At 45.3% G+C, this 12988-nt stretch overlaps 1 protein-coding gene across 1 annotated transcript; it reads right to left on the minus strand.

Moving 5' to 3' along the window:
* On the minus strand, positions 821–6120 carry SPR (sepiapterin reductase (7,8-dihydrobiopterin:NADP+ oxidoreductase)). Its single transcript, XM_003125032.4, has 3 exons — positions 5717–6120; positions 4854–5144; positions 821–1598 (listed from the first exon to the last, which is right to left on the minus strand). The coding sequence occupies exons 1-3, from the start codon at positions 6036–6038 to the stop codon at positions 1411–1413; spliced, it is 801 nt and encodes a 266-aa protein (XP_003125080.1). The 5' UTR covers positions 6039–6120; the 3' UTR covers positions 821–1410.

Genomic DNA, 12988 nt, shown 5'->3' on the forward strand with positions numbered 1-12988 from the left:
ACCTGCATAAGGATGGGTTTGGTCACACCCTTGGTTTCTCAGGGCTTCTCCATTTTAGAATCTTGCTCACCTCCCCCAAAGGCATGGTGGTTCCACCCCACTGAGGACCAGGACCATAGCCAGATGGACGTTACCAAGCCCCCTTAAGAGCTGGGATCCATTCAAGCATTGCCATGTGCGTAAAGGGCAGAACTGGAAATCCAAGAGAGGTGGGGATAGGACCCCTCCCCAAGGGCTGGGGTGGCTATGAGTCAGGCCCTGGAGGCTGGATATTCTTTGGATAGGTCAAGGGTGAAGCAAGGGTAATAAAGACAGGGGTAGGAATAGACTAGAGCATGAAGGAGAGGGTGTCTGATATGTCCACCTAGGCCAACTTTGTTTGCTACCAGGTGAGGCTCAATGAGAAAGAAAGACAGCCCCAAGACAACCCCTGGGAAATGACGACAGCACCCCAAGTTTGGGTTAATTGCCTCAGGAACACCCCTGGGCCCACCAAATCAGGGAGTCAGTCATGGGACCTGTATCAATGAAGAAAGCGACAGGAGTTTCGTCATGGCTCAGTGGTTAATGCATCTGACTGGGAACCGTGAGGTTGCAGGTTCGATCCCTGGCCTTGCTCAGTGGGTTAAGGATCCGGCATTGCCGTGAGCTGTGGTGTAGGTTGCAGACACGGCTCAGATCCCGCGTTGCTGTGGCTCTGCCGTAGGCCAGTGGCTACGGCTCCGATTGGACCCCTAGCCTGGGAACCTCCATATGCTGTGGGAGCGGCCCAAGAAATGGCAAAAAGACAAAAAACAAAACAAAACAAAAAAAAAACAAATAAGAAAGCAACAACCTACATTTTATTTGCAGCTACCATTAACACGTACTTCAGCTCTCAGGGCTCCTCTCCTCATGATGGGGATGGACAGCAGGTTCTGGAGAGAAGCAGCAGCAGAACGAGGACACAAAGTTGAAGAGAAGGTCCAGGAGGCATCCCTGTGGGCTGGGACTTGGCTGTCCTCCTTCCCCTCCAGACCAACTGTGAATCTTCATTTTGACACAAGCTCCCCCTCCTCCCTGGGGACTGACCAGGGGCAGGAGACCCAACTTCCTCTCCTCGGTGTTTCAGCTTCTTGTCCTGCTTTTCCCATCCCTAATATTCTACTCCCCAGGAGAGAGAAACACCAACACCCCTAACTTGTCTCTCTCAAGCCTCCTCCTCACTCAGGGTGCTCAACACCGACTCCTGAGAACTGGGACCTCTACCCAAGGCCCTCATAGCTGCTGGCTGGATCTGAGAGCAGGACAGTAGCAGGAAAGCTTATCTGCATAAGGCTGGCTTGTGGCAGGATGTGGGGATCTAGAGGGCTCCTGGGTGTGCCTGAAAGGGGAGGAAGAAAGCCCCAGGAAGCCAAGCACATGGGCTTATTAATTATAGAAGTCGACATGGGCTCCAGACTTGAATTCATCCTTTTGCAGCAAGTTCAGCAGTTTCTGGGCTGATACCTTGCAATCCACAAGTTCCCCCTTTCTCTTCAGCTCCTGCAGCCTTTTTCGCAAATCTGGGTCCACGGAAGCCTCCCGGGCTATCTGCTGCATGTCTGTGTCCAGGGGACCTAGGGAACAAAGAGCACAAGATAAGGGAACACTGCCGAGGCAGTGGCCTCTATTGTGTGTGAGGACTGGGGTAGAGTCAGATCTGGCCAGAAGGTAACACCTCATCTTGGCTGACATGTGTGGTCAGAATCACCTGTGGTCTCTTCTCCCAAACCTCAAACCTCCATCACTTCCTCCTCCCACCCACTCTGCCCCTACAGCCAACTAGTCACCAGGTAGGACCCTTCTGCTTCTATATTCTACAAGCAGGGCCCTTACTCAACACTGGTTCTCTCCCTGCTTCAACTCCCTCTGTAGCCCTCTCTAAAAATACCTTGCTAAGTCATCACTGGGAGCAGCAAATGGCAGCACAGCAATTTCTAGCCCTGCCCGAGAGAAACATCCATTTGAATAACTAATTGCACATGGAATCATCTTCACCAGAACCAAGGATTCCAGGTGAGGGACTATACCACCTGGGTTGAATCGGAGAAATAAGAAGGGAGGTGGGAAAGCCAGATTCACATGACCCCATCACCCCTCCCCCAAGCCCGGTGGATGAGTGTGGACAGAGACACCTTCCCATGGTAGGAGAGTGAACACCCAACTTCCTTGGGGGCTTCAGAGTCAGCCTAATCCAGCAGCAGACCCACCGCTTTGACCCTAGGTGGCTCCCTGTGGGCTCCTATGAACCCAGGGCCCCAGCTCACCCCAGTGCTTACCAGCTGTAGTGGTCCCAGAAGCCCCAGGCAGCTCCCTGGGCTGCAGGCTCCCACAGGGCCCCTGGGAAACCAGGCCCCTGATCCACTCTGGCTCTAGCTGGCTCCAATGGCCTCCACTGGTTCCCATGGCATCAAGCTCCTGTGAACCCAGGCTTCTAGCACATCCCAGCACTAGCCAATGCCCATGACCACAGATGGCTCCTACGGGTCCAGGCTTATAGTCAGTGTCTGTGAACCTAAGCTTTAAGTGGGTACCCACAAACCCAGGTTGCAGCCAGGCCCAGCACCAGGCTGACCACTGTGGACCCAGGCTTTCGATCCACTCTAGCATCAGGCTGCCGAAGGACTCTAGCAGCAAGCCTGCCATGAAGATCACCAGACGGCCTACCCAGAATCACCGATGGGTCGACTGGTGAAAGGCTCTGCCCACTGAACTCAGTCTATAAAGACTGGAAGAAATGCCTGTTTCCTCAAATGCACAAACATCAATCCAAGGCCACGAGGATCATGAATAACCAAGGAAATAGGACACCACTAAAGGCAACTAATACAGCTGATGCCTGACCCTAAAGAAATGAGATCTATGAACTGCCTGACCAAGAATTCAGAATAATCCTCTTAAAGAAATTCAGTGAGTTATAAGAAAACACAGATGTCTAAATGAAACCAGGAAAACGATGCATGAACAAAATAAGAACCTTGGCAAAGAAATAAAAACCACTAAAAAAAAAAAAAAAAAACAAAACCCAACTAAAATCCTGAAGAAAACAATGTCTTAAGAATTTGATAGAGAGGTCACTAGCATAAAAAACTAGTGAAATAGAAGACAGATCATCTGAAATCATCTAGTTAGAACAGCAACAAGAAAAAAGAATGTGAGCACGAAGAAAGCCTACATGAGGTAAGGTTTACCCTTAAAAGAAACAATCTGTATATTAGGGAGTCCCAGAGAGAAAAAAGAGGAACAGAAAGCTTCTTTAAAGAAGTAATAGCTGAAAACTTTCCAAATCTGGGGAAAGACTTATACATCCAAGTTTATGATGCGAATATATTTCAACCCCAAACTATCTTCTCCAAGACACCAGGGCTAGATGGTTTTACTGGTGAACTGTGTCTGTTTTATATGCCAATACCATACTATTTTGATGTCAAACTATTTCATAAGATAGTATGATAGCAGAGAGTGTGATGCTGGAGAGTTTTGTTCTTCTTCCTCAAGAATGCTCTGGCTACTTAGGGTCTTTTTCTTTTTTGGTGGGGTAGTGCCTATGGCATGTGGAAGTTCCCAGACCAGGGATCAAACCTGTGCCACAGCAGCAACCTGAGCTGCTACAATGACAACGTCAGCTCCTTAACCTGCTGCGCCACAAGAGAATTCCTATTCAGGGTCTTTTGCGTTCTCTGTCTGTGAAAAATGGCACTGGAATTTTGACAGAGATTGCATTAAACTTGTAGATTGTTTGGGTAGTAAGGACATTTCAACAATATTAATTCTTCCAATCCATGAGCATGGCATCTTTCCATTTATTTTGTATCTTCTTCAATTTCTTTCATCAATATCTTATCTTTTTCAGTGTACAGTTCTTTTACCTCCTTGGTTAAATGTATTCCAAGGTATTTTATTGTTTTTGATTCAATTATAAATGGGCCTGTTTTCTTAATTTCTCTTTCTGATAGTTCATTATTAACGGATAGAAATGTAACTCATTTTTTATATTGTTTTTGTATCCTGCAACCTTAATGAATTTATTAGTTCTAACAGTTTTTTGGTAAAGCCTTTAGGGTTTCCTATATATAATATCACCTGTAAATAGAGTTTTATTTCTTCCTCTCCAATCTGGATGTCTTTTATTTTTCTTGCCTCACTGTTCCAGCTAGGATTTCCAATACCATGTTGAATAAAAGTGGGAAGAACAGCTTCCTTGTCTTGTTCCTGATCTTAGAGAAAAAGCAGCTTTTTATCATCGACTATGCTAGTTGTGGGCTTGTCATATACAGCCTTTATTATTTTCGGATACACTCACTCTATACACATTTTGCTGAGTTTTTTTGTCGTTTGTTTGTGTGTCTTGTTTTTTTTTTTAGGGCGGCACCTGCAGCATATGGAAGTTCCCAGGCTAGGGGATGAATCAGGGCTGCAGCTGCTGGCCTACACCACAGCCACAGCAACGCTAACAATTAGACAGCACTTCCCAGTGAGGCATAACTTTCACAAGTATTACCTCCTTCAGTCCTCCAAACTGCCCTGTGAGACAGGTAGCAACTGCCCTGTTTCACATGAAAAAATGAGGTACAGGCCTGGAATTCAAACCCGAATCATCTCTCAGACTCTAACATCTCAGACTCCCTGGCCCCACTTTCAAGTCCAGGCAGCTCCCACTCTCAATCCATACCCTCTAAGTACAGCTCCCTGACCCTGCTAGCACTAACTTCCTTGAAGCCTATATTTCCCTTATTTTCCTGGAAGGGTTAGCAAGAGTAGGCTCCTTGAGCAGGGGTCAGAGAGTAACCCCCTGCTTCTGGAGACAGGGATGGCTGTAGTGCTTCACCTACCTGGGGCATAGCTCAGCACTCTCAAACTAGGGTCCTCTGCAGCCAGAACCTGATATATCATGTCACGGGCAGCCTTCCCTGCACAGTACAGGGCCCAGCCTTTGAAGGGCTTCACAGCACAGATTGATGAGATGTTAACCACCATTCTGCTGAGGCCAGGACTGTCAGGAAAAGCCTTCAAGAAGCTGGAAGTCAGGCAGAGCATGGACGTCAAGTTCAGAGCCCAGTAGCTGTTCACTTCAGCTGAGTCAGTCAGGTCCACAAAGCTTTTGGACACATCTCCAAGAGAGGCTGCAAAACAAAACCTTAGGAATCACCCAGTGTAGGCAGAGTTTTCCCTTCCCCCAGCCCCCTCCAAATTCTTCCAGACACCCCCTTCCCATCCAGACCTAAAAGAGCAATCTCCCTAGTGCTTCCAAAGACGCCTCCCTCTTCCCAGCGCTGCAGACATACATACCTGGGAACCTTCTCACCAGAAACTGCAGCCTGAGAAAGCGCATGCCCTGCTCTGGGACTGGGACTGGGGTTGGGGGGAACCCTGAGGGGCATTTGGAAAGGGGGGAACTGACTTCAGCTGGGAGACCTCACGCCCTAATTCATGCCTCCGCCAGAGGGCACTGAGCAAGACAATCAGAAAAGTTCTACAGGCGTTTTGGAAAACATGGAGTTGAAACGGGGGTGGGTGCGGTGAGGAAGAGGGGAAGGAGCAAGAGGTCTTCCTCAGCACCTCACTGAAACCAGGACTTTCAGGCGTCATTTCTAACTCCCTGGCGGAGGTGAGAGGGAGAGAGAACCAAAAGAGGCCTGCAACAGTATCCCAAGCGCTCACCCTGGGAGTCCGCCCCCTCCGAGGGGCCTCTTACCCGCATTGTTGAAGAGCAGCACTCGCTGCAGGCCCTCGGGTCTGGGGAGCTCGCGCAGCGCGCCCAGCAACTGCTGCAAGCCGGCCTCGGCGCCCAGATCAGCGGGCACCCGCACCACGCGCAGGTCAGGCCGCTCGGAGCCCAACTCGGCCTCCAGGTGCCGCAGCGCCTCGTCGTTGCGGGCGGTTAGGACCAACACGGAGCCAGGCGACAGCAGCGGGGCCAGGAGCTGTGCCAGCGTCCGTCCGAAACCGCGGGAGGCCCCGGTCACCACGCACAGGGCGCGCCCCAGGCCGCCAACCTTACCGACGCCATGCTCCATGCTTCCAAATTCGACGAGTAACTGCTGCGACCCGAAACCAGTCAGGGGTCTGGGCGGCCGTGGTGGGCGGGGCCTTAGTGGAAGTAGGCGGAGGCCCCGCCCCGCGGGGGCGGAAACCAAAGGCGCCAGGCGGAGAGCTGACCCCGTTAGTTTCCTAGGCAACTAGCGGTGAAATTGGAGCTAACTGCGGGGTCCCGGCAAGCGCAGAGCTGCTAAACCCGAGGCTGCAGGAGGCGCAGCCCCCATAGGAAATCCTAACCCAGTGCGGAGAGAGGAGGCGTTATCCTTCGCCCCGCGCGCCCGCAGTTTCAGTCCTTGTCTGGGACACATGCTTCTCCCAACTCCTGACCCAACTTGCTTGCACAAATGACTTCCTCCAGGTCAGGCAGTGTTGCTCCTTGCCGGGCATCCCTGCACGTGGCAGATGCCATTGTAGGGATAGAGGTCCTTACTGGAACTCACCGCCCCAGGGTCACTCGAGCTACCCCCTGGGGAACACAGTCGCTCCTGCACTCATGTTGCACTTTTCCAAGTAGGCAATTCCATCTACTCCCACCGTCAAGGTTTTGCAGTCATTTGTCTACTTAAGCCCTGTGCTTCACAAAAGCCACATTTCCAGTTTTTTTGTTTTTTTGTTTTTTTTTCCCCGAGAGCGGGAAGAGGGGAAAGTTGGCAGACTGCTACAGATCTCCTTGAAGAGGAGTCTTTTCAGAGTTTAGCAAGGGCGGTAAGGAACCTCCATAGCTCAGGCCGAACTTCACAGGGCTGGTCCCTGCTCAGGGGACAGACTGCAAAATTGCCTTTCAAACTCCTAGTGAAATGCATTTTGCTCCCCTGTTCTGTGGGCTGTCCTTATGAACATCAAAACTATTTTGGAAGCTTTTCACTTTCCACTTAGGTGCCTTTACCATAAACTTTTTGTAACATGTCCAGCCCAGACTGTACATCATGGTGGAACATATTCTAGGAACAAATGAAATAACAAAGAAACCTTAACTTCATGCAGTAGATTTATTTGTTAATATGCACAGTATTTTGAAACTATTTTCTGTAGAATAGAAAAATAAATAATTATGCTAACTGATGTGAGGAGCTGAGATTTTTTTCAGTGTTAGAGAAAAGAGACCAACAATAAATTCAAGGAAGTTAGTAGGAACAATCTCTAAAATGAGTTTGAATTGGAAGTCAGTGCACTGTAAAACTAATTGCAATTGCTTTTACTTTTACGCATTGACACCGGAAAGTTTTCCTTTTTTTAATTTTTATTTTATGTTTTAATTTTTTTTAAAAATTTTTTTCTTTTTAGGGCTGCACCCATGGCATAGGGAGGTTCCCAGGCTAGGGGTTGAATCTGAGCTGTAGCTGCCGGACTATGCCACAGCCATAGTCCCAACCGAGTCTGCAGTCTACAACCACAGCTCACAGCAACACCTGATCCCCAACCCACTGAGTGAGCCCCGGGATCGAACCTGTGTCCCCATGGATACTAGTCAGATTCCTTTCTGATGAGCTGTCACAGGAACTCCCAGAAACAGTTTTCTATTGTGTGACTTATTCAATGCCTATTGTTACAGAGAAAAACAAATCTGATTCCATATTGGATGTATACCTTTAGCTCTAACCCCTGTGCTCTGTTGCTTGTGCTTTGTCATGCTGGCTCTGCACCTTTTGTAAAAAAAATGTTGCCTGTAGTCTGAAATATACAGGGTAGCACTTTCTCACGTCTCCAACCTTTAGAAGTAAAGTATTTTCTCATTCAAATAGAGATAAGAAGTTGCAGGACAAAGAATAATATTTATCTGTTGGAGGTTTATAGGAACAAAGACCAGAGTTCCATGGACAACTGCAAGAATAAAGTCCAGTACAAGTGTGCAACAACCAGCCAAACTCTTTCCCTTTTCAGTTTATTTTTTTTTTTATTTTTTATTTTTTCCCTTTTCAGTTTAAAAGAAACCTGAATTCTAACCTGGGTTCTTGGGACACTAGTCCACCATTTTCCTGTCTGCTGGCTTTCTGAATAAAGTCACTCTTCCTTATCCTCTCTTGACCTCACCTCTCTATTGACCTGTCCTGTGGTGAGCAGTCCAAGCTTGGACTTAGTAATGCTATGATCACCTTTTTAAAGTGTTCTCCTTACACCAATGGCAGAGACTAAAGTGGTGCACAAAGTCTACACTTGTGTTTTGTTTGGCCCATTAACCCCCTTTTTTTCTTTTAAAATTCGAAGTAACATTTCTAAAGTGGAAGATTTTACATCATATCAGAATTTCCAGTTTCTTTTGAATTTGGGAAGGTCTGGCAAATTGGGTACTTTTTTTTTTTTTTTTTTTTTTTTTTTTTTTTTTAGTGGCCACACCCAGGGCATATGGAAGTTCCTGGGCCAGGGATTGAATCTGAGCCACCGCTATAATCCTACCACAACTGGAGCAATGCTGAATTCTTAACCCACTGTATCGTAGTGGGAATTCCAACTTTAGTTTTTTCTTTTTTGTATTTTAGGTTTATTTGTTTGTTTGTTTGCTTGCTTATTAGGGCCTCACCCACAGCATATGGAAGTTCCCAGGCTAGGTTCAAATTGGAGCTATAGCTGCCAGCCTACACCACAGCCAAGCCATAGCAACTTGAGGTCTGAGTCACATCTGCAACCTAAACCACAACTCATGGGCTCAGGCAACACCAGATCCCCAACCCACCGAGCGAGAACAGGGATTGAACCTGTATCTTCATGGAATCTAGTCGGATTCATTTCCACTTCACCACAAAGGTAACTCCCTCCCCCCACCCCCAACTTGTTTTTTTTCCCTCAAGAGTTTTCTCTAGTAATATTTGAAAGCTCTGCAGGTGATTCTGAAACTGACAGCATTGATGGCTTGAACCTAGCCAGAACCCAGATTGGGACTTGAACCCACAGTTTTTAAATTAGAATCACTCACCCAGTGTCTGAACTTCATGAGGTTCAGGTTCTTTTTGCCTCAGTGCACAAAGGAATTCAAGGAGACAAAGTGATAGGCAAGAAATAGATGTATTAAGATAGGATGCTTGGAAGAGATACAAGCAGGCAGGCAAGGTGACTCTGCCCCAGGATGAGGTGGGCTACAGTTTTATGATCCAAGGGGAGTGTGGGGAGGGGGGGACTACCCCCACTTCCTCTTTGGTCTCCAGTAGCTCCTTCTTGGTCTCCAGTAAGAGAGTATTTGACCTTATAAGGTCAAACTAGGACTGTAATGGTGCTTATTCAAATCAGCAGAAGGGCGAACCTTAAACTCCTGCCCTTGGTCTGAACCTGAAAGCACAGCCCCCACAAAATGACCTTAGGCATAACCCACACCTCCACTAGTCAAGCAAGCCTGCCTTGTTCTGATGGCTTTCTTGAGCAGTTAACTTACAGTGATCTCCCAAAGTTCCCTTGGTTTTGTCTAATCTATGGTCCCTTATTGGGACTTATACAGCTACCTGTGTTACTATCCTACTTTGTCCCTCTCTCTCCTAATGTGTGGACAAGTTTGGGAACTACTGCAATAGTAATTGGCAGTAACGTTTTGGTTTTTTTATTTGTTCTTTTTTTTTTTTTTTTTTTTAGGGCAGCACCTGCAGTATATGGAAGTTCCCAGGCTAGGGGTTGCATTGGAGCTAGAGCTGCCCGTCTACACCACAGCCACAGCAACATGGGACCCAAGCTGCATCTATGACTTATACCACAGCTCACTGCAACGCTGGATCCCTGACCCACTGAGTGAGGCCAGGGATCGAACCCGCATCCCCATGGATACTAGTCAGATTCATTTCTGATGTGCCATGATGGCAATTTCCAGCAGTAAGTTTTTAAGGGCACAAATGCCTGAAAGGTAAGAGATATGTTAAGGTAGATGTAAAAACCTAAACCTGACAAAGGCCATTAGAAGAAAAACTGTCAAAATTTAAATAAAATCTATAGGTTAGTTCCTGACACTGAATTACAGTTAAAAAAAAAAATGTTAAGCCTTGGAAACTGGTAAAAGAACTGGAAAATTCTACATTTTAACAGATATTTCCTGAAATAACTCTTAAAATGTTAGAATAATTCTATACCCCAACAGGTAGTATATATGTATGTCCATTTCATTTTTCAACTCTTTACATTTTAGTAAGATTGTGTACTTTTATTTCTTGTGTGAGTTGATTGCTCATGCTCTGCCCATTTTTCTATTAAGCTTCTTTGCGGTTTCTTTGTTTAATTTTTTTTTTTTTTTTTTTTTTTTTTGGTTTTTTAGGGCAGTACCCGCAGCATATGGCTGTTCCCAGGCTAGGGATCTAATCAGAGCTACAGCTGCCGGGCCACACCACAGCCACAACAACGCCAGATCTGAGCCACGTCTGCAACCTACACCACAGCTCATGGCAATGCTGGATCCTTAACCCACTGAGTGAGACCAGGATTCAAACCCACAACCTCATGGTTCCTAGTTGGATTCATTTCCACTGCGCCACGACGGGAATTCCTAAATTTTTTTTCTTTACTCAAGTTTTCTTTGTTCTACTTTTTTCCCTATTACTTTGGAAATTATAGATCCTACTTTTAGTCTACCAATGGTTACTTTTGAAATAAAATTATAAATGTGTGAACTTTTATCTTTCCATCAATATCAATAACAAAACATACTTAGGGGAAAAGAGTGTGACTCTGGTTTTGGAGGTAAACAGGCCTGGTTGGAATTCTAGTCTTACCTCTTACTGTGCAAACTTGGCCAATTCATGTAACATCTTTAAATCTTGGTTATTTAATAGGCTTGTTTATTCAACATTGCACAAATATTTGTTAAGTGGCTGTTATGAACCAGGAAATGGGCTAGGCTCTGGAGATGTAATTATGATTAACTCAGACAATCCCAGTGTTCATAGTGGATGGACTGAGGCAACTAAATATAAAGCACTTAATACATTGCTTGATAATACAGTAAATAGTAGATATTATTATTATTACACTTCTATATTATGAGAGATTTAACATATTTTAATTCCTTTCTCCAAGCCTTTCCATGTACCAGCTTTAGATTCAACTTAATAATATTTTGTTATTATTATTTATTATTATTGTTACTTATTATTACATTATATCTTCTCCTTCAGGAATTATTTTTGATATCTTTACTCTTTCATCTCATCAGCATGGAAACAAAGTACTTAAAGACTACCTCTAGGTTGCAACTAGAGATTATCACACTAAATGAAGTAAATTAGAAAGAGAAAGACAGGAGTTCCCGATGTGGCGCAGTGGAAAAGAATCTGACTAGTAACCATGAGGTTTCAGGTTTGATCCCTGGCCTCGCTCAGTGGGTTAAGGATCCGGCATTGCTGTGAGCTGTGGTGTAGGTCGTAGATGTGGCTCAGATCTGGTGTTGCTGTGGCTGTGGTGTAGGTGGGCAGCTCTAGCTCTGATGCAACCCCTAGCCTGGGAACTTCCATATGTCATGGGTTCAGCCCTAAAAAGCAAAAAAAAGAAAGAGAAAGACAAATACCGTATGATATCACTTATATGTGGAATCTCAAATATGGCACAAATGAACCTGTCCACAGGACAGAAACAGACTCAGACATAGAGAAGAGACCTGTGGTTGCCAAGGAGGAGTGGGATGGACTGAGAATTTGGGGTTAGTAGTTGCAAACTATTACATTTAGAATGGATAAACAACAAGGTCCTACTCTATAGCACAGGGAATTAACTATATCCAGTCTCCTGGAATAATCTTTTCCATGATGGAAAATATTATTTTGAAAATATGTATGACTGAGTTACTTTGCTGTACAGCAGAAATTGACACAACATTCTAAATCAACTATACTTTAGTAAAAAGAAAGGCTAACTATGTTTTCTGGTCGCATGGCTATATATTTCTATGCTGCCACATCTTCCATATGCTTTATTTTGATTCATTCTTCAGTCAACTGGAGTACTTCTTTGAAGTTTTGTTTTTTTTTTTTTTTGGAGAAAATATATAAGTTGTTTACTTTTTGAGGCCTTGAATATATAAAAATATCTTCTGTTACTCTCCTTATGAACAAGACCGTGATAGGGCATAGAATTATTGACTAATAATATTTTTGATACTCTGAAATAAGGCTGTATCACCTTTCTAATATTTAATGTTACCTAAAAAAGAAGTCTGCTATTACTGTTTTTTTATTTTGTAAGCAGTCCATTTTATTCCTGACTGTTTTCATATAGGATCATTTATTTATACCTGAAACTTTGAGTCTAATTGGTATGCCTGGGTATAGGCTCATTTTTATCATTTATTAATTTATTACACAAAGTTTTGCCTTCATTTTTGCTTTTTAGGGCCACATGTGCAGCATATGGAAGATCTAAAGTGGGAGTTCCCTTCATGGCTCAGGGGTTCACAAACCCAACTTTTATCCGTGAAGATGTGGGTTTGATCCTTGACCTCGCAGTGGGTTAAGGAGCCGGCATTGCCGTGAGCTGTGGTGTAGCAGATGCGGCTCAGATCCTGAGTTGCTGTGGCTGTGGTGTTGGCTGGCAGCTGTAGCTCTGAGTGGACCCCTGGCCTGGGAACTTCCATATGCCACAGGTATAGCCCTAAAATTAAAAAAAAAAAAAGGTTCCCAGGCTAGGGGCCCAATCAGAGCTACAGCTGTTGGTCTAACCACAGCCACAGCCACATCCACAGCAATGCGGGATCCCTGACCCACTGACTGAGGCCAGGGATCAAACCTGCATCCTCACAGATACTAGTCCAGTTCGTTTCTTCTGTGCCACAGTGGGAACTCCCTATTACACAAAGATTTATTGAGCATTACCATATTTTTGTGGTAGCTTTGTGGGTGTTTTGTTAGGGAAATTCAAGTCTTTCTTCAGTTTAGGGACATCTTTCTATAACTTACTTCATTATAGTCTCTTAACTAGAATCCCACTGTTAGTTCATTAATCTCCTGGGTCTTTCCCCAATTGTTAT

This window comes from Sus scrofa, chromosome 3 (assembly GCF_000003025.6).
Source record: "Sus scrofa isolate TJ Tabasco breed Duroc chromosome 3, Sscrofa11.1, whole genome shotgun sequence".
Classification (NCBI taxonomy): Eukaryota; Metazoa; Chordata; class Mammalia; order Artiodactyla; family Suidae; genus Sus; species Sus scrofa.